Source organism: Eurosta solidaginis, chromosome 1, assembly GCF_040869045.1.
Source record: "Eurosta solidaginis isolate ZX-2024a chromosome 1, ASM4086904v1, whole genome shotgun sequence".
Lineage (NCBI taxonomy): Eukaryota > Metazoa > Arthropoda > Insecta > Diptera > Tephritidae > Eurosta > Eurosta solidaginis.
Window position 1 is genome coordinate 386,175,756 of NC_090319.1, and position 23,721 is coordinate 386,199,476.

General features: G+C 35.6%; 1 protein-coding gene across 1 annotated transcript in view; it reads left to right on the forward strand.

Moving 5' to 3' along the window:
• Positions 1-3,414: 3,414 nt before the first annotated feature.
• Positions 3,415-23,721, forward strand: part of LOC137238422 (protein Skeletor, isoforms B/C) — a 204,900-nt gene continuing 184,593 nt past the window's right edge. The window contains exon 1 of the mRNA XM_067763365.1: positions 3,415-5,816. Coding sequence (XP_067619466.1) covers positions 5,579-5,816 — 238 coding nt within the window. The 5' untranslated portion in view covers positions 3,415-5,578. The remainder of the gene's footprint in view (positions 5,817-23,721) is intronic.

Sequence of the window (23,721 nt, forward strand, 5' to 3'; positions counted from 1 at the left end):
TCGCGCCTTACATTTATTTATTTTATTTATGAATAGATTACATTTTATACAACAATTCGCCGAGTGCACATATTTTTTCTGATTGTTTAAAAACTAACACGAATTAAAAAAAAATCTGCAAGCTGTCTCTAAAGCCGATGCAATCATTCGATTTGCAATTTGGGTTTTTATAGTAATAATAATAATAATAATCTCAACGGATTAATACCCTCCAATGCTCGCCCAATCCACATGTGGGGCGCATGCGCATGGCGCACGGATTTCTTTCGTTGAATGTTTTTAGCGAATTTGGTTTTGCCGAAAACGGAACAGAATGCCTATATTCGTTTAAAGAAATTCAAATTGTGAGAAATAAAATGTAAGAGTCAATACTTAAGCGAACTTTTGTTAGTTTCCTCGTACGTTGGTGCAGTTTTGGTTTCTAATTTTTTTTTGTGTGGTTGCTGTACATTTATGATATGTTGCTTAGCACTTTTTGGTGTACATTTTCGCCAAACCAAAATAATAACCGCAAAAATAATAGACAGAATCACAAGAACAACAATATCGGCCACGCCAAAATAGTTACCAGGTTCTACGATTTACTTTGCTCATTTTTTGTTTTTTTTTGGTTGCATATAAAATGTTTTCATTTCATTTTGAAGTTAATGAGTTTTTATGCTACAGTCAAGTCTAGTTATAGCGAACCGCATCTATAATGAATATCTTGAAATTAACAGCGAAAAGTTTACATGGCGATACTTTCAAATAGTGAAAATTTTTAAGAAATTTCGATTCTTAAAGTACCTACAATCATACATATATTCCACCCATAGATTCAGACACTTATCTACCTATTATTTAGAATAAATATCTAGACAGGCCTACATTAACAATGTTAGCGTTGAAACCTCAGGCCCCTTATGAGGTATTGATAATTTAGGAGAATTCAGGTCTGGTGTAAGCGCTTAAAACCAAGGCGCATGAAGAAATTGGGAAATAGCAATGAATATCACCCTATCTCTGCTGCCGTTTTAATAACGCCCTAATTCAGAATTTAGTTTAAGAACGCCCGAATTCAAAATTCTTTTGGTAAGCGTCCTATCTAATGCCCAAATGTATTGACTTTGACAGATAGGGCACTTTTGAAGAAATGGGGGGGGGGAGGGGGGGTGGCAATTGAAGTTCAGAAAGTTACAATTAAAGTTCAGAATTTTCATAAATTTTCTGAACTTCAATTTTAATATTCTGAACGTCAGTTGTAACTTTCTGAACTTCAATTGTAATTTTCTGAAATTCGATTGCAACTTTCTGAACTAAAAATGAATAAGGTGTAAATGTAACAGGGATCGAGATATTGAGAGATATTTAGAGAGTTAATTTACAATAACACGTTAAGCTAGGAATATGAAACCTTACACATAGTCCAGAAAATAAAAATAAGATAAACCAGTTTTAATTACTTCCCTTATATAAATGGACAACAAGAAATGAACTTCGATATTCAAATTTTAACATAACCACTGTAAAATTGCAATTATAGTATTTTCAATATAAATATCACTTCGCAAGCGCAGTAGGGAGTAATTTTCGCTTCTTCTTTTAATTGCGGGAATGATAAGCCAATTTTTAGTTATCAAAATGGTTCGAGAGAAACTCAAGGTAATTTTGCTAAAATAGCTTTCCCAATACTTTTAAATTCAGGAAGTTTCAGATCATAATCGAAACATAAGTACCATTAAGTTTTTTACTTAAAAATCAGAGTTGTAGTTTTATTTATAAGCTTTCAATTCAAATTTAAAAAATTACAATCCAATTTCAAAAAACTATAATTCATATTTAGAAATTTCCTATTAAAGTTCAGAAAACTACAATTCAAATTTAGAATTTTTAATTCAAGCACGGAAAATTGCCAATCAAATTAAGAAAGACAATTCAAGCGTCGGAAATTAAGATTGGAATCCTAAATTTGAAATTCAGAAAATTGCAAATAAAATTCAAGTTTTGAATTTTTATTTCAAGTTCCAAAAAGTTTAATTCAAATTCAGAATTTCCATTTAAAACTCAAAAAATTTAAATACGAGTTCAGAATTTCCAGTTCAAATTAATCAAATTCAAAAAACTACAACTCATATTTATATCTATCATTTAAAATGCATCATACTCAATTTAAATTCAGATATGTGCGAATTCCAATTATAGAATCACAATACAAACAAAAAATTATAGTTTGAATATATAGTTTAAGATTCACAGAAATAAAATTCAAGATCACAATTTCCAATTCAAATTTAGAAAATCGTTAATAAAACTCAGAAAATTACATTTCAAATTCAGAACTTTCATTTAAAAGTCAGAAAGTGACAATTTAAGCTCAGAATTTTTATTTCAAAATTAGAAAATTGCCACACAAATACCGAAAATTACAATTCAAGTTCCGAAAATTACAATTCAAATTCCAAATGTCTGCTTCAAAATCAGAAAATTACAAATCAAATTCATGTTTGGAATTTTCATTTCAAATTCTATATTTTCATTTCAAATTCAAATGCTAATTGTTAGTTTATAAGTTTTAGTAAATACATGCAATACATTTTCTGAGTTATAGTTGTCACATATTTTTCACGGACTCATTTCAAATGCAGAATTTTTCGAAGGTTTCGTTATTTTCAGTAACCAAAGTTTGATGACAAAGTCAACATTGTTTTAATATTCATATTTCAAAACCAAACAAATTTAGCTTAGTTCTTTTAACATTTACTCTGCTTTTACTTGACTTGCACAAACTTGGGCCAGCAAATGCGAAATGCCAAAAATGACAGTTCTTCGTGAAATTATAGGTAGTAATAAGAGTTACCACCAGTGTGCAGTGCAGTAAAGTTAAAAGATGGAAAAGTAATACCACAGTCAAAACCCAGCTGTGAATAGGTACCCAGATTAAGGAAAAATTCGACCTAGCCTAATGTGCATACATATTTAATAAAGTTAAAAAATTAGTTACTATGTACCAGCTTACCAGAAGTTTGTTCATTATATCTAGCCCACACTGTATTTACATGTTTTGGATATTGTTTTATATGTATATATATTTATTTATTTTTTTTTACTGGAAATACTTATATATCTGGAGCTTTTTTAGTTTGGAGCACAGCAACAACAAACTCACCACACTGGCCTGGTGGCAAAACAAAAAGCGCCAAACCGGCAAAGCTCCAATGCGGCGCTGGACAGCGTAAAGTCAACTAGTAATTGTGGTAGCTTTACTATCACTCGGTGGTGAAAAATAGAGCTCTTTAGTGTTTGTATGTATGTATGCATGTGTATGTGATTTTTTTTTGTTTTTTAAAAGCTGTGCTAACAGCAGCACAGCAGCAGAGCGCCAACACCGACAGCGTTGGCTCAAAATGACAATTTCGGTGCTGTGCTGGAATGACAAAATTTAGTTCGAGACCAAATTCCCTGACGAGTGTATTGTATGGCGCGGCGTATGCGTAACGATGACAATAGCAGTGATTTTTTTTTGTGAGCAAATGAAAAAAGTGTTGTGGTTCCATTTCTACTTTTATTTGTGCAGCAGAGCGTGATAGGCAAGTTGAAAAAAAATTTCGAAATTTTTTTTAAACTTTTAATAATGAATGAATTGCAGCAAACAAATGCAGCTGCTTATTATGTAAAGTAAAATTTTACGCTTGCAAAAGGTATTGCTGAAAAAAAAATTTGTGGAAAAAATCAATGCCATGCAATAAAATGGAGTGATTTTCAATGTTTGGTGTAAACGAACTTTTTTTTGGTTTGCGTTTTTGTGTTGAGAATTTGCGTTTGATAAGCGCTAAGTAGAAGAAGAAATAAAGATAAATAACTTTCTATGATTGAAATTCAACGAGAAATTGAAAAAAATCTTAAATATATGTATTCAAATATATCCATATACATATATGTAAAATATAGCGCACAAACAACAAATATTTAATAATTATAGGTGCAATAAACATAAAATAAATAACATACGTACGTAAATGTCTAGTAAAAAATAAAATTTAATAAAAATTTTATTGAAAAAATAAAGCTGCAAAAAAATTTTCCTGCAAAATGTTGCCAGTAACAACGACAATAATTATGCGTTACATAAACAATTATATAGTATTAGTATATCTTATATGCGTAAGCATTTAACAAAAAAAAAAAAACCCGAAAAACGTAGCTAAATAAAAATTTGCAAAATTTCGCCAGAAACGACGACAATAAAAATGCGTTTGCGAAGCAAATGTAACAAAAAAGTTTAACTAATTTAAAAACATCAACAAAATTAATAAACGTAGTGAAAAATTTTCAAAGAGAAATCCTTGGCATTTTATGTACGCCAAGCTTACTTCAAGGATTATAAAATTTTTGCTTGCATATGCGCCATTTTGAAAAGTTGAACATAGCGTGCAGTGAACTATGCGCTAGCTAGGACGAGTGGAGCAACCAGCAACAAAAACAACCACGTAAACTACTCCAAGTAAAAATATGTAAAAATAAAAATACTGCAAAATTGCGGCGAAAAATATACAAAGGCAATTTATACATAAAAACAACGACAATAATTTTGGTGCAATATAAAACAACAATAACAAAATTAAATATATAAAATTAAATAAATACGCACAATTTTCCTAATTAACGCACACGCACAAACACAAAAAAATAAATACAACAAAACATATACCAACAATCGGAGCATACTTGAAGGCGCTATAAAGAAAACAGGACGTACGACGTGAACACCACAATACACACACATACGCAACACACTCGATACATAGTGAGTAATAAATTAATATACTCTGTGAGCTCTGCTCAGCTGAGTATAAAAAGAAAATAACGAAAAAATTTATCTTTTAAATTCGTTCGGTCGTATTGGTGAGCGTTGTCGTGCTTTTCCAAATGTAGGCGCGCGCGCGTGTGTGTGTGTGTTTGCGCGGGAGTGAGTGAGTGCCTCATTGCGACGTTTGTTTGTGGGCGTTTTGTATGCCTACATGCCATACATAAACTAAATGCAAACAAAAATTTACTATTACTACAATACAAAAACAAAAATTACAATAACAAAGTAAAAAGTATTCAAACAACAAACATTGCAACAAATCAATGAATTCAAGCTTTGCTAACACCAACACAATCGCCGCCATCATCATAAACGCCATTGCTATTGCTGACCGTCACATACGGAGGAGAAGAAGAGGCAAAATTGGTAGCAATAATAAAAGAAAATCAAATCAGCAGATGCGCAGTTATTACACAGGCAACGCATGGGTTTGCACTAAAAAATACGGCATAGCACATTTTGAGGTTTTTTTTTACTTTCGAAATCCGCAACTTTATTTAAGAAAAAAAATAATAATAATATATAATAATAAATAATTAAAAAAAAGTTGAAAAAAAAAAAATAAAACCAGCTTTTACCGCACTCATCGCCTCATCTGCTTACGTACTTGCGTCGCGCCAAAAACGTCGCATATTTTTTGTGCTTCGACCCACTCACTTGCGTCACCTTTCCGTTTTTCGGTTGTTTTTTTTTGTTTCGCATCTCGTAAAATACGTCGCCGCGTCCATCAAAATGCCACAAGCATTTATAACGTGCGTGCACGCGTTAAAATCGCTACGTCAGGGAATGCGTAAAGCTGCAGCAGTAAACGATAATCGTACTGTAAATGCGACGAATGTAAAATCGGTGTTGAGAAAAGATCGCAACAGTTTGGTTCTGTCCTCCAGCGCAGCATTTTGTTTGTTACGCCGCTCGCTTGTCTGCACTCTCATCAATCTCGTCGTTTTGCTAAGCTGCATCGTACAAAATGGTGAGTGAATATTATTTATTCTATACTTTTAAACAAAACATTATTTGTGGAATTTTGAATATGTTATCTACACTGCATTCGGAAACTATGACATGAACCAAGTATCGGCTCGAAGAAGAGCTGGCTGAGAATTTTAGTGTCTTACCCACATACAAACGAACATCAGTAAATTTCGCTTCATTAATCTCATCTTCAATTTTTTCTTATAACAATGGAGGTGTGACACGGACATTCAAGAAATTAGTCCCTTGTAGATGCGACAATGTCAACCTCTGCATAAACTTTATAATAATAAAAATGATCCCAGCTAAGCCATACTCGAGTCCATTCATCAGCTCGCCGAAGGTATTATCTGGCGTAATCTTTTGGAAGCTATTAGACAAGTATAGTCACAGTTGTGGTAGTTAGGCAGACATAATGGCTGCGACGCAGTTTGTCCAAATAGATATTTGATGTTCATACCATGGGTTTCTAAAAATTAAAAGTGATTCCGTTGTGATTGCAAACCACTTGTCTAAACCTGTTGAGTGGTGGATCGGTGCTTCCGAGGGATCTTAAATGTGTTCTAACTAGAGCTGCGAATTTGCACAGATAGAGATTACAAGTCTCTCTGGTAGCTTCTACAGTGGTCACTTAGCGAAATAGCCACAGTACCTGCTACAGAAGTTACCAGGTACTCACTAGGGGGATACAAAGGGTTGTGTAGCGCAATATATAGATTCTCCAACCCAATTGTTAACCTCACCTTCGAGCGGCGAATCCCGTTTCACTAACAGATGAGGCTCTGGCGACCCCAAGCTCCTCATGGAACTTCGGGGTGGGGAGGGAGGGATGGCCTGAGGGCTAGCACCTTAATGGTGCTGTGTTACCGGAGCGTACCGGATCTGTATCCGGCAAAGGGTCATCACATCGATAACGCTCCCCAATGCCTTCGGGGAATAACCTTATCGCTACAACAACAACAACAACAACAGGTACTCACTACGCTTGCGTTTCATGAAAACAGCTATCTTATCAGTTATAAGCCGGCCTTCAGGTTATTTACAGGTCCCGATACTTCTGCATGGAAAGCAATGCAAAATAGAGAAAATTTAAGTAGGTTGAACTAATCGGTTTGTAAGGACATTAAATTGTACAAATGTGGTGCAATCAGAAGTTTGTTCGACAACCAAACTGAAATACCCCGTTAAACATCAGGTCCTCTTGACAAATACTAGAAGGTTTCTCGACTTATACCAATTGCTGCTTTCAGTTCTTATAGCTGTGTCACTATCAAAAGCTGTGTATAAATATCTACATAGAGTGACCAAAAAGATTACCACTCTGCGAAAGTTCTTCTTTACAAATCATTCCAACTGGGAAGGATAGTATTAGTATGGCCCTAAAACTTCAGTTCCTGGTTACAGTCATTTATTTAGGAACTTATTGTGTGCCGGAAGCGGGTACTGCTATCCCCTTGCTAAGTATGCTTCCAGAACCGAGATTCTCCGAGTCTCAGTATAGTTTGAATAGATGTACGGAGCATATGCAAGTAGATCCAAAGGACGCTCGCAGTTCCATGATGATCTAATTTTTTCCTCAGATATGCGTGCTGTGCTGTGGAAAGAGGAACTCGTTCAGAAGTTCCTTTATGTGAATGTCCTTTAAGCTCACGAAGTGTTTGTTTAATTGAAACATGGGAATTTTATTGTCCGAGTTGTCCTGTTGTAGGTCGGTAGTTATGTGAGTCCGCAGAAGGTGAAGATGGCGGTATGAGAACCACCGGGAACCAAAGTGTGCGTGAGTGTGCGTGCCATATTTACTAAATGGTCAGTTCATGTCTCCTTATGCCCAATGAAAAGTATCCTTTTTTCCTCTATGTCGCCGAAACATAGTTTTGAAATATGCATGAACTGAATATTTGTTTTAGATAAAGCGAAAAATTCCACCGACGCGTGTTACTTACACGGCGAGAGGCTGTTTCTTTCATGGCAATTTTCTCTTCGGCTGAATTTTTGTTAATTAATATGCCATGTCTATTCTAATGTGCTGTTTTTGTTCGGATACTGAGCTTTGACAAGATTTTCAAGGGGCTGGACAGCAAATCCTGCCAAAGTTCTATCATAGCGCTTCACAAAAGTCTTGTTTAAATTATTCCTAGTAACAATCTTACCAAGTCTCAATCGACTAACAATATTCTTATCAGGATATTTTATTTGCACGTTTATGGCATTTTATATGTACCCCCTCGGTGAGGTCCTCTTCTCCAGAAAATTACTCCTCGCTACTCACCTAGAGAGGAAAGGTCTTCTTGCTACTGTAGATTAGACAAATAACTTTGTACGCAACCCTAACACTTTTTTTTGAAATCTAATTCAGTCCACCGACCGTGGTGTGATGGTAGCGTGCTCCGCCTATCACACCGTATGCCCTGGGTTCAACTCCCGGGCAAAGCAACATCAAAATTTTAGAAATAAGATTTTTCAATTAGAAGAAAATTTTTCTAAGCGGAGCCCCTCGGCAGTGTCTGGCAAGCACTCCGGGTGTATTTCTGCCATGAAAAGCTCTCAGTGAAAACTCATCTGCCTTGCAGATGCCGTTCGAAGTCGGCATAAAACATTTAGGTCCCGTCCGGCCAATTTGTAGGGAAAATCAAGAGGAGCACGACGCAAATTGGAAGAGAAGCTCGGCCTTAGATCTTTTCGGAGGTTATCGCGCCTTACATTTATTTTATTTTTTTTTAATTCAGTCCATCCGATCGTCTGTAGATTGAATGTTGGTGCTGTGTTTAAGGAACTTTTAACTGTGTAATACGCTTCCTTTCATATGTACGTTTTGATTCTATATGCGGAGGATTTGTTCAAATCTCTCCTCAACAAGGATCTTGATACGATCCAGCAGATTCTTTTGTTCAGATCCCTCACTTCCTTATTGAAATATCCTGGCAGTCAGTTGTTTTAAATATCAAGGAACTCCTCTCGATCGCGAAAGGAAAGAGAATTGCCCTTAATATACACTCAGAGATTATATTTTATAAAGTCAATAAGGGAATAAGAGTGGAAACGATTAAAAAACAGTTAAAATGATATTAACTCATATAACCTCTTAAACTCTTATTTATTCTGAGCATTCCTCAATCTTCAGATTACTATTGATCTCTACAATCGATATACTACCGAATCGGGATCAGTTTTACCTTTTGAATGGCATATGCAATAGACTATTAGCGTATGTAAGTAAGTAAGAATGGAGGGAGAAAGCTCTGCCTTTTGGAGATATCTAACTGAAATTTCATGCGGATGTATTTTTTTATCATTTGCCGAAGCGGTTCAGATCGGATCACTGAGAAAAAATAGCTCCTTACAAATGAATGTACCAACAAAGCTATGGGCTATGGCTTAAATTCCCATTCGGAAGAAAGTTCCATGACATTTGGTGCACTTTATTTTGTTGAACATATTTTCAAACCTATTTATATAGCTTTCATGAAAAAATGGTATATTTTGTATATTATTTTGTTACGAATCTCAAAATTGTAAGTCCTTAAAGGAAAAGAGATAGACCCAACAATAAGTATCCGGAAATGTCAGGATGAAGAGCTGAGTTGATTTAGCCATGTGCGTCTGCCCGTTTGTATGCAAACTAGTCCCTCAATTTTTAAGATATCTTGATAACATTTGGTGAGAGGGTATATTTAGGTGTCCGATTAGACATTTGTCGGAACCGGTCGTGCCTGACCACTATAGCATATATCCTCCATACAACCGATTTTTCAGAAAAAGAGGATTTTTGTCATATCTTCCTCAATTTATCAGATTGAAGCTTCAAACTTCACTATATGCTTTCGTATATTGCACATATTGTTGTCTGAAAAAATGGATGAGATCTGTAGTATATATAGCATATATCCCCCACAACCGATACACAGATAAGAAGCTTTTCGTAATTACTGCCCCACGTTTACAGCTAGGGGCTTCACATTTCATCAAATATTTACGCTTGCGTCGTATATTTTTGAAATAAGTGCTGCATTGTCATAGTTTTTACATGCAGACCACAAAAAACCTGAAATTTTGTATCCTCACACAAAGTACCTACCTACTTTTAAACGGCTTGACTTGACAGGCTGGCTGGCATGAATTTTTTAATTGAAATTTAAGTAACTTCCCGATAAGCTACAAACTTGAAACTTAGAATATAGTTCAGAACCCGATGACAATGCAATAATAAGAAAAAAACTCCGATAGGTGGCGCAGGGAACGAAATATTTCAAAAACTCGTATTTGTGGTCCTATTTGGTTCATATTTGGAACACATAATACATACAAGAATAGAAAGAGAGCTGTGAAAAAAATCGCCGCTAAGTGGCGCAAGCATCGAGATATTAAAAAAATCGTATTTGTGGTCCGATTGGGCTCATATTTGGAACACGTAATACATACAAGAATAAAAAGAGAACTGTAAAAAAAATCGCCGCTAGGTGGCGCAAGCATCGACATATTAAAAAAAATCGTATTTGTGGTTCGATTTGGCTCATATTTGGAACACGTAATACATACATGAATAGAAAGCGACCTAAGATGTCCGATTTGGCTCATATTTGGAACAAATATTACATATAGTCCGGTAGAAGTGACATCAAAATATTTTGGAGTTCGAGGAGTGACAAGCCTACGTGGCGCAGAGTCGAGTAAAGTCTTTGGAAGGATTATATATTGAGGCCTTAGATTGTAACAAATTATCAGGAAAGAGTCACTAAATGAACTAAGTAGAATGAGAAATAATAGGCAATTAAATAAAGACTAAAAACTTGAAAATAAAATAATAAAAAAATTTTTTAAGTTAAACGGTTTTATTGAAAACAATACTCACATTAAGTAATAATAAAACTAAAAGCTATAAAATAATTAGGTAGGTCCTAGGCAAATTTCTATTGATAGTCATAAGTTAGACCAACTGAACCTTAATCAGGTTATGCTACGCCTCACATTTTTAGAAATTTCACGGCCTAGATTGATGAGGAGTATGATGACTAGTACCTAGTACCTACCTAATTATTTTCTAGCTTTTAGTTTTATTATTACTTACTGTGAGTATTGTTTTCAATAAAACCGTTTAACTTAAATATTTTTTAAAATTATTTTATTTATTTTATATTTATCATAAAAATCGCTTAGGTATGTAGATTTGTTCACTACATATTTCTTATCTTATACAGCCGATTATTTGGATATTGCGAATGGGATACGATTATTGTTCAGCCCCATTCATGAAAGAAATGAAGTCTTCGGCACAGCCGCAGACAGTCCCGTCCTTACTTGTTTTATTTACTATTGGCATTCTGTCCTAAAATGTGCGACATTTCAATTCGATTTAAAACTTTTCTCTGAAGAAAGACATTCATAAGCTTTTAAACATTGGAACAATGTTTTACTTTGTAAAGTTCCGCTTGGCACTTTGAATTAGCACCGAAACGAAAGTAAAACAATAAAATTAAAAAAATATCGACTGCTTATGATTAAGTGAATGGAAACAAATGTTGAAAGCGTTCCATTATTATTTCGCATTTAGCACATCGTATTTTTTTTTCAAAAGCAAATACGTACAAGTCGATGGATATTTATTTTCATACACATAAAAAAAAAAAATAAATGTAAGGCGCGATAACCTCCGAAGAGATCTAAGGCATAGCTTCTCTTCCAATTTGCGTCGTGCTCCTCTTGATTTTCCCTACAAATTGGCCGGACGGGACCTACATGTTTTATGCCGACTCCGAACGGCATCTGCAAGACAGACTGAGAGATTTTCATGGCAGAAATACACCCGGAGCGCTTGCCAAACACTGCCGAGGGGCGACCCCGCTTAGAAAAATTTTCTTCTAATTGAAAAACTTTATTTCTAAAATTTTGATGTTGCTTTGCCCAGGGTGCGAACCCAGGCCATGCGGTGTGATAGGCGGAGCACGCTACCATCACACCACGGTGGCCGCATACACATACATAAGTATATATATATTTAGTATTTAAGTATTAATTTGAAAGTTTCTGTTTGTTGGCGTGTCAAGTGACCTGCCAATGCTGTGTTTACATAATCTGACAATGCATTGATTCAAAGTAGAGATGGGCGTCGGACGAAATCATCAATACCGATCGCGCTTTGGAGATTTGTAGCGTGAGTGAATACTCATAGATTTCGAATAAATTTTATATATTTCCATAGATTTCGAATAAATTTTAGATGCATGCAGTTCCATCCAAAATGTGTTGACCCATTATACCAAATTCAAAATACCTATTGGATACCTTTTTAGGATACTCGTAGTAATTTTTTTCGATACATGGGTATATGAACGCAGCGTGTTTGATTTTATTGATTGGCTTTTATTTTTTTTCCGGGTTAAGGGAAAAGGAAAACTATTCAAATCGCATTTTTCTACTCATATCTCCGGAACTATTCATGGTAGAATACTTGGAATTGGCAAAGAGCTACATATATGTATGTGGTTTAGGAGCGGAGGGTGGAAGAAACAGAGTGGTGATGAAGAGAGAAAAAGGAAAGAGAAGAGGAGTGGAAGATGATGACTGAGAGTGGTAGAAGAAAGTGGAGGGGGAGAGGAAACCTGAGAAATTTTCCATTGTTCGTCACGCGTTAGCTCTGCAGCTCGGCCACTGGGAATGAAAATTTGTATACCCATTGTAGTAGGGGAAACCCCCGCCTATACACATTCTATGCCCTTCTAACATGGGCATGTCATTGGTAGAGGCATCATGTCCTTACAGTAAGGGCATCGTGTCAGCTATTGCAGACTTTAGGGTACACTTTTTCGCAACATGGCACACATTGCAGACTTTGGGGGATACCTTTCTTAATATCGCCCTCATTGTAAACTAAATGTTTTGAGAAATATCCAACGAAGAGGTTTGATAATGGGCATGGTCATAGCTAGTGCTGGAGCCACGGGGGGAATGCACTGGGGGTGAAAAACCATGCGTACCATTTGTCCCATACCAAACGTGCTTTGCTCCAATACAAAATTATTGTTAAAAGTGGGTGGAGCATTATCATTTTCGCTGGGTACTTCATTGCAGCCACCGTTTAAGAGAACATTGAAGACTTTTCTCTAGAATCTAAGCACTCTGAACATTTGTTGCCAGGTCGCCCCTTTCGTTCTGACAGAAATTTGACCCAGATTTGAAAATTTTGACTTTCGGCGAATTTTGATCATCATTTTAAATTTTTCGTATGCTTTGTGTCGTGTTTTTCGATCGGGTGACAGCCATGTAGCTTTATGGATCTTGAAATGTTTATTATATTTTGAGCTGGATATGTTAACATTTCGGAAAAAGGCGAAGCCGATTGTCCTCACTCCATTAATAGAGCAAGACCCCGTGACTGCCAGACCTTCGTCATTTTATAAAAGTTGAAATTTCGTCAGTGCATACTTCCAACTGAAGCAGGATCGTTGGTCTATTATAAAACATGAGTCATAGTGGCTTTAACAGATATCGTGTAAAAATTTTCCAGAAAAATAGACCTTCCTTTCGTCATTTTATAAAGACTGATTTTCATATATGGTCTTCGTCACGATATAAGAAGCCACTAGCCTCATTGGCAGACACTTTCCATATGGTTCCATTTGAGATTGACCATTTATCGGAACCCATCGAATCGCACCTCTAGAGCATATAGCCTATGGCACCGATTTTTCTAATAAGAAAGTCTTCGTCATATCTCTCTTATTTTATAAGCTAGAAGCTCACACATAAGACATGCATTGTTGTCTGAAATAATTTTTAAGATCGGTCATATATATGGTGGCGAATATTAGCATCACTATGTTGTTAGTAAATAATCACAACAACAAAAACAGCAAGCAGCCACACTTATGCCAAAGGTAACGAAGAATATTCTATACATATAACCAGCAGCTCGAAGCTAAGAGATTGTTTCACATACACGTATGTAGTCGGCAGATAAGAGCAGAAGCTGTTACTCACACATACACACGCATATGGCTGGAGGAGGGATATAAACTACATATATGCATTTGTATGGCTGAATAACCAGGCATGAGATATAACTGTTCTAGAAGGCATGTTAGTTAAACGTCCTAAATACCTTAGGAGAAATATGCGAACGAGGTAACCGAGTGTATAAAATCAGCGCAAACTAAGGAATCAGTAATCAGTTTGATTAAAACATGCTAGTAGTGAAGTATAATTGTGAAGTACTACTCATACAGTAGTCCAAATAAACACCATTTTGCAATGCTGAATATTAGAGTTATTTATTCGACAGTTCAGCGATTCGAATGTTAGCAGAAGCTGCATAATTATCAGAATTTCCCAAAATTCGTTACAATATAACACATATCCCATATAAGCGATAGTTCACATATATATTGTTGATATATATATTTTTATTTGATATTTAAGATCGGTCCTATATACATATACATACAAATATCGCATACAATTGACTTTATGAATTTTCGAAATTTCATCAGATTATTGTTCAGTTCCATTCACGAATGGCACGAAGTCTTCGGCACAACCTAAGATAATACCGACCTTACCATATGTAAATATGTAAAAAAAAACTTTATCTTTGAACTAATTTCGGAATTTTTCCACATTCAGCTTTTTATACGGCAGAATTTCTGAACAATTTTATTTTTTTCTTAAATCAATTAAAAATTAACAAAATATCGACTAGCCGTTGAAAAATGACTGATTCATTTGTAATTCATTATTAAATAGTCGAACAAACGAAGTGCTGAATTTATGTTAATATTATATATGTGGGATAATTAAACAGTTTAGTTCATTGTTTAATAATTCAACAATGTTTATTAAATATTTTAACTTAGAATTTAAGTAAAGTATATTGATATTTAAAATAGAATTACAAAAGTTATTTTAATGTAATTATACTCAGAGTAAACGCGCACAACAACTGATACATTTTTACGACCTTTTCATTTTTATACTCAGTTGAGCAGAGCTCACAGCGTATATTAAGTTTGATTGGATAACGGTTGGTTGTACAGGTATAAAGGAATCGAGATAGGTATAGACTTCTATATATCAAAATCATCAGGATCGAAAAAAAATTTGATTGAGCCATGTCCGTCCGTCCGTCCGCCCGTTAACACGATAACTTGAGTAAATATTGAGGTATCTTGATGAAATTTGGTATGCAGGTTCCTGCGCACTCATCTCAGATCACTATTTAAAATGAACAATATCGGACTATAACCACGCCCACTTTTTCGATATCGAAAATTTCGAAAAACCGAAAAAAATGAAAGAAAATTTCAAAATGGGCGTGGCTCCGCCCTTTTTCATTTAATTTGTCTAGGATACTTTTAATACCATAAATAGAACAAAAATTTACCAATCCTTGTGAAATTTGGTAGGGGCTTAGATTCTGGGACGATAACTTAAATCTGTGAAAAAGTCCGAAATCGGTTGATGCCACGCCCAGTTTTTATACACAGTCGACCGTCTGTCCTTCCGCTCGGCCGTTACCAGATAACTTGAGCAAAAATCGATATATCTTTACTAAGCTCAGTTCACGTACTTATCTGAACTCACTTTGTATTGGTATAAAAAATGGCCGAAATCGGACTATGACCACGCCCACTTTTTCGATATCGAAAATTACGAAAAACGAAAAAAATGCCATAATTCTATACCAAATACGAAAAAAGGTATGAAACATGGTAACTGTATTGGTCTATTGACGCAAAATATAACTTTAGAAAAAACTTTGTAAAATGGTTGTGACACCTACCATATTAAGTAGAAGAAAATGAAAAAGTTCTGCAGGGCGAAATAAAAAACCCTTGAAATCTTGGCAGGTATTACATATATAAATAAATTAGCGGTATCCAACAGATGATGTTCTGGGTCACCCTGGTCCACATTTTGGTCGATATCTGGAAAACGCCTTCGCATATACAACTACCACCACTCCCTTTTAAAACTCTCATTAATACCTTTAATTTCGTACAACACATTCTAGAGTCACCCCTGGTCCACCTTTATGGCGTTATCTCGAAAAGGCGTCCACCTATAGAACTAAGCCCCACGGCCTTTTGAAATACTCATTAAGACCTTTCGTTTTATACCCATATTGTACAAACGCATTTTAGAGTCACCCCTGGTCCACCTTTATGGCGATATCTCGAATAGGCGTTCACGTATAGAACTAAGGCCGACTCCCTTTTAAAATGCTCATTAACCCCTTTCATTTGATACCCATATCGTACAAACAAATTCTAGAGTCAAACCTGATCCACCTTTATGGCGATATCCCTAAATGGCGTCCACCTATAGAACTATGGCCCCCTCCCTCTTAAAATACTCTTTAATACCTTTCACTTGATACACATATCATACAAACACATTCCAGGGTTATCCTCGGTTCATTTTCCTACATGGTTATTTTCCCTTATGTTGCCACCATAGCTCTCAACTGAGTATGTAATGTTCGGTTACACCCGAACTTAACCTTCCTTACTTGTTACATTTCAACTTCAACTGCACTTTCGTGATGGACGCTACTTGCCGTCGGCTCGTTGGACGTTGCCAACATTTCTCTATTGTTTGTATTTACCAGACTATCCTGCAGACTATTCTTAATACCTGTTCTCATTCCCACATATAATTAATTTAGTTTTAATAAAGAAAAAAGATGTGATCACTCTTTAGTATGCAAATTAAGTGACCGCTATTCGAAATGCATTCTCAATGGGGATTACTTGTAAATGTGCGAAGCTTTCAACCGCGCATATTTAAATAGTTGTCTTTTTTTTTTAATACTAATTTAGAAACCAATTAACATATGTAGATATGTATACGCAAACAGGTATATTCACCCAAATTAATAGTTCATTGATCTCATAATAGCTTTTGGTTAGACGCTGATTCGTTCATACAAACATATTCATATTTTCTTAACTTTTTGTATGTTTTTATTTATAAGCTTTTAAACCACAGCCAACATAAATGAGACACAACTTCAATTCAAATATGTATGTTATTTTGATAGGCATGGTTTGAGGTTTAACACTAGCCACAAAGGTATTTTTATTTGCAATAATGTGGTCTTTACATGTTTGGTGTGGACACACGGTAATATTGTTTGTTTGTATTACTATGAGCAACTTATGAAGAACAAAACTACAAATCCATGCTAAAATATGTCGATAAACAAGTTAAAGAATTTATACATTTTGAGTAATTTGAGTATGTTATACCCAGAAGCAAGTTTTAACAAAATATGACCTTTGACGATGGATTACATTACACAGATGAACTGTGCACCAGACTATCCATACTTCCGCTAAATCAAATGCTTTCTATATGAACTAGAAATTGATCTCCAGTTCAGCCTCACCATTTAAATCCCTGCGAACTATCCCCTTGAAATATGTGCCGAGTTGTATGCATTCTTTTGCAGTTTTTTCGATTGGAATATAGATAATACAATAACTGAATAGACTAGTCTTAAATATTACTAAGGAAAGTTCCAAAAGGCGAGAATGCAGAGTTGCCTAACGTTTACTTCAACCGGATGTTATCATGAGTTTTATTTTCTTCTCTGAAATTTGATGTCTACGCCTTGAGCAACAGAATTAAAACCTGGAACATGGTCCAAACGTGAGAGGCTTTATTGAATACTTTAGACCACATTTTGAATAAAATATTTGTTCAAATTTTTTTTTAATTTGTTCGGGATCTTTGCGGGACTACTGGTGCACAAGCGCTCTGTGAGTTCTACCTTCTCTGGATGAGATAAAGAAGCAAAAAAAGTGGGTCTTGCGGTAAATGAGGACAAGACGAAGGACTTGCTGTCATCCAGGAAAGAATCGGCGCATATGCCCCTTGGCAGCCACGTCACTGTTGACGGATATAAATTAGAGACTGTGAAGGATTTCGTCTATTTGGGAACCAGCAAGAACAGCAAAAACAATATCAGCTTAGAAATTACATGATTAAAATCCTAAATCGATGAACAAAAATTATGCTCTATAATTCGCTCATCATACTACTCCTGATGTATGGCTCGGAATCATGTACGGTGTCGAGATAAGATAAGATGGCTCTTGAAGTGTTCAAGAAAAAAGTTCTCCGAAAGATTTTGGGCCCTGTCCATGAAGCTGACGGTGAGTGTCAAAGGAGCTGTATGAGCTTTACGCAGAAACGACGTTAGTGCTGCGAATAAAAACCCAAAGGTCAATGTTATGCAAATGGACAAAGACCCTCCGGCCAAAAAGGAGGAAGATTTGACCTTCCTTGGTGCTCCCAGCTGGCGTCAGTTATCGCGAAACAGGTATAGCTGGCATGACTTGTTACGAAATGGTCAAAGCTGCTTAGGCGTTTAAGCGCCAATCAATAATGGTGGTATCTTTTTCGGGTGGCGTCAAGTTTAATTTCGGGTGCTGATAATATATTTTTGGGAACATGCGGGAATCACTTTCCAAAACATTTTTAGACAACTTAGGAAATACAGCGTTGCGTCTTTCAGGCGCAGATCGCTGCTACAAACCATGTGGTAGATGGGATACTATCCGCGCCGTAACTGTAAGGACATTTAATATCTACTCAGATATTCTGCCACAGCGAGGTCGAGCGCTGTGAGCGATTGACTGATCTCACTTGGTGTGGCGTTTAACTACTTTTTGATACAAAGTTGGGTGCCAGGATATAAGGATATCCCTGGCAACTGTCAGGCTGATCTTCTTGTCCGGGCAGGTACGTGCGAATTGAAAGTGTCTGTCAGTGGAGACTTTGCGACCACGTCTGCCACTTCCTCACTGTATCTGAAGAGGTGGCTCTCGAGTTATCTTAGCAATTAACATAATGGCCAGCATCAGATGTATTAGCTGTATGAAGGACGACGAGGTGGAGTCCTCCGGTAACTTTATGCTCAGATGTCCACCCTTTGCGAGGACGAGAAGTAAATATATGGATTGAGACGTATTCGAATGTCCAAAGGAAATTTTCAAAATCGATGATGGCTTATTCGTAGCTTTATCGTTGCCACGCACCGATTCATTAAATACCTTGAAACCAGTTTCATCGTTAGAGTAAATACATATGTGGTAACACAATGAACTAATATAAAAGTGTCCAAGTGAGCTGTTCCTTAATTGAGCAGCTGCCATCCAACCTAACCTATCCTAACATAGGAACTACATATTTCTGTATCACTTTTGGAAAATATCGGGTCTGCCTTCGATGCCGTTTGGAGGATTACTTCCAAAATCAAAAGCCCGAAACACTCACGAAAGAAATTCCGAAATGACCGAGATTTAAATATGAAATCTGCTAGAAATAGTTGTTAACTTATCCTAAAATGGTTCCCATACATATATGCCCAGAATGACATTAAAGCTTAATTCAATTGCTTTTTTAAATAAAAACTTTAGTCCTTGAAGTAGTTGCAAAAGTATCGAAACGCGCAGGAGGAAAGGAAAATCTTCCCTGTCTCTCTCTCTGTTTCATCTTTTTTGGTCGTCTCATTCTCCACCGCTTTATCACTTTCATTCTGCACTTCACATCTCTCACATTCATTTCTCTCTCCCTTAACCTCTAATCTTCATTTCTCTGTCTTTATCTCATCCTTTTTCTTTTTGAAGAAACTACCTTATACTTATCTCATATTTCATAAACGCCCTATCTTATGTCGGAATGTTTGAGTACGGGTTTTTAAAAAATTACGACTGCCGAGATAGGGCGATTTCCACTTAGCAGTCGATATATTGACACAATTTTATCAAATGTCCCATATAAAAAATAAAACTTGATCACCTCGTAAGAATATTAATGCCTTTTAACTTAAACTTTGCTAGAATATACATAATTGATTGGGCTGCAAAACTACGTACTAAAAAAATTCTAAAAACTTCTTGAATTTTGCAATATTTCGAAAACTTTTCTGAGATTGGTTTGTATAGTTTCAGTTTATAATGCATTAATTTTTTTTATTTTTCAAATTTATAAAGAGTAAAAAAAAAAGTTGAAAAAAGGTGGCCGCCGTGATGTGATGGTAGCGTGCTCCGCAAACCACACCGTAGATCCTGGGATGGGGCGTGATCCCAAAGAAAAGCAACATCAAAACTTCAGTAACAAGTTTTTTCAATTCGAAGAAAATCATTCTAAGCGGGGTCACCCCTCGGCAGTGTTTGTCAAGAATTCCGCCATGAAAAGCTCTCAGTGAAATCACATCTGCCTTGCAGATGCCGTTCGGAGTCGACATAAAACAAATAGGTCCCGTCCTGCCAGTTTGTAGGAAAAATTTAAAGGAGCACGAAGCAAATTGGTAGGGAAGCTCGTCCTAAAAACTCTTCGGAGGTTATCGCGCCTTACATTTATTTTTTATTATAAATAATATGCCACATAAGTTTGCAATGCCATGATGCTAGACCATTTGCATAAAATCTTGAACTCCCTTATAGTTTATTATAAAATACACATTTCACGTCATTTCTAAATCCATTGCTGATATTTTTTTATAATGAAAGCACACAGAGACATATTTGGAAGGTAACTTGTGAAAGTGCTTACACTAAATGACATACATAAGTATGTACATAAATGTTTTGATTTCATTTTCTTTCTCCATAAATGCTTTTGACCTCAATTAAAAAAGCATCTTTTGTTTTACAAATCAATATAAACAATTTATATGTAAACTTATGTATGTATATACATAGTGCCGAGTAAATGGCAAGAGTGTATGTAATACTTTTGGTTTAATCGGCTTTGCTTTTTTTTATCCAACCAGACACGTGTTTGAATGCCATAGTAGAAAGCCTTTTGCACGAATACCTAACTACTGTATAAATATATATGTACGTATACATTGAATAATCTACTTTGACAGGCAAAAATATACTCAGCGTGCTGTGCACACAGAGTATATTAACTGTGAAAGGATAACGGTTGGTTGTACAGGTATAAAGGAATCGAGATAGATATAGACTTCCCTATATCAAAATCATCAGTATCGAAAAACAATTTTATTGAGCCATGTCCGTTCGGCCGTCCGTCCGTCTGTCCGTTAACACGATAACTTGAGTAAATATAGAGATATCTTCACCAGATACACGAGCTTATCTAGACCCAGAATAGATTGGTAATGAAAATGAGCGAAATCGGATGATAACCATGCCCACTTTTTATATATATAACATTTTGGAAAACACAAAAAACCTGATTATTTAGTAAATAATACACCTAGAATGTTGAAATTTGACATGTGGACTGATATTGAGACTCTTGATGAAAATTTTTAAAATGGGCGTGGCACCGCACACTTGTGATAAAATAAATGTTACAAATATTATTAGTCATAAATCAAAAATGGTTAAACCTATCGTATCAAATTCCGGCATAGAGGTTGCCTTAACTATAAGGAATGCTTTGAAGAAAAATTAACGAAATCGGTTAAGGACCACGCCCACTTTTATGTAAAAGATTTTTAAAAGTGTCGTGGACGAATAATATATGCTATATCTTTGCAAAAAAGAGCTTTATATCAATGGTATTTTATTTCCCAAGTGGATTTATAACAATAAATAGGAAAAACTTCACATTTAAAAAAATGGGCACGGCACCGCCCCTTTTATGACTAAGCAATTTTCTATGTTTCGGGAGCCATAACTCGAAGAAAAATTAACGGATCGTAATAAAATTGAGTACACAAATTTTCCCTATAGCAGGAAATATTTCAAGGAAAAATGGACGAGATCGGTTAAACACCACGCCCACTTTTATACAAAAGATTTTTAAAAGGGTCGTAGACGAAAATAATAAGCTATATATTAGCGAAAAACAGCTTTGTGTCAATAGAATTTTACCTTCTAAATTGAATGGCGGCCGTCGTGGTGTGATGGTAGCGTGCTCCGCTTACCACACTGTAGATCCTGGGATCACGCCCCGGGAAAAGCAACTTCAAAATTTTAGGAACAAGTTTTTTCAATTAGAAGAAAATTTTCCTAAGCGGTGTCGCCCCTCGGCAGTGTTTGGCAAGCACTCCGAGTGTTTTTTTGCCATGAAAAGCTCTCAGTGAAAACATATCTGCCTCGCAGACGTCGTTCGGAGTCGGCATAAAACAAGTAGGTCCTGTCGCGTCAATTTGTAGGAAAAATTAAATAAAAAGATGATAAAAAAATTTTAAGGACTACCTTTATATAAATGGACTAAAAAATAGAAGCGCAATCTTTCAATTTAAGGCAAACCATGTACTTGGGATTAACTAATTGATTATTTAAAATTTAAACACGCACTCTACCTTTATAATTTTAAATCCTAAAATACTTTTACAAGAGTTATTGTTAAACATTTTTAGTCAAAATTCAACAAGACTATGTCTTTATTAAAGGAAAAATTGCCTTCTATTTTTTGGTCCATTTATATAAAGGTAGTCCTTAAAATTTTTTTATCATATTTTTATTAAATTTTCCTACACATTTTTTTTTTCACTTGCATTGTAATGTCTCTCAGATTTCAACTATGTTCTAAGTATCAAGTGTCTAGCTCAACGGGAAGTTACCGAAAAAGTTTTTTCCGTGGGTCAAAAATTCGTATGGAAATGAGGGGACAAACATGAAAGGGACTTTATATAAAGGTATAAAAAGGAGCACGACGCAAATTGGAAGAGAATCTCGGCCTAAAATCTCTTCGGAGGTTATCGCGCCTTACATTTATTTTTATTTTTCTAAATTGAATTATAACATTAAGTAGGAAAACACTAAAAATTTTGAAAATGGGTGTGGCACCGCCCCTTTTATGACTAAGCAATTTTCTATATTTCGGGAGCCATTCCGTTTTCGTCTTTTCGGCTGTGTGGACGTGCAGTGTCATCCTCGGTCCAACTGCAATAATTTTGGACTTTTTCGGTTGAGCTGGAAATTAAAATAAGCCTAAAGGTTGGCTTCTGTGCTCCATGCTGGTGTTTTGGCGGAGTTGGGAGATGCAATGCTTCCCTGACCTGGAGTTAGGGTGGTTTTTTGCACTCCTAACAGGAAGCAGTGCAAATTGAAAACTGGCGTGGTGTCAAATAAAGACCAAAAGTTTTTATACGTAAAATAGTGAAAAAAGACATTGCTACAAGCCGCATATTGGATTCTAAAATACATAACTGATTTTGTGCCTGGCGTGGTGCCAAAAAAAAAAACCAAACAATTTACATTTCGGGAAATAACGGAATTATATAACGAAGCTATTGTGGATAACGGAGCTTTTGTGAATAACGGAGGAACAAGTAAAATGAAACGACAAATTGACTTTGAATAAAATTAAGATAACCTGTCATTTTAAGGGCTCTTTTAAGCACCTTGCCATTCGACGCTTGCGAATGCAGTGTCAATTAAAACAAAAAAAAAAAAAAAACAAAAAAAAAAATATTTCGGGAGCCATAACGCGAAGAAGAATTAACATATCGTAATGAAATTGTGTACACATATTTTCCTTATAGCAGAAAATAGTTCTAGTAAAAATGGACGGGATCGGTTAAAGACCACGGCAACTTAGATATAAAACAAGTTTAAAAGGGCCGTAGACTAGAATAATAGCTTTAACTTAGCAAAAATAGTTTTGAAATGATATTTCACTTATCAAGTTTTATTGTTAGAGGAAATGGAGAGACATTTTTTTAAACGGGCGGTGCCACGTGTTATGTAGAAAAGTAATTTATCTGAAATGAAATGTACAATTGAAGCTCACGCTGTTCGGTTACACCCGAATTTAGACACCTTTACATGTTTTTTTGTTGCTGTTATGCTTTAGTTAAATTTCTTTCTTTGTAATTTTTTATGTGAGGTTATTAGCCTAAAAAGTATTTTGAGCTTTCATTGTACTCGATTGACATGAATTCTGTCCATATAATCGACGCATTGGCCATACACACATAC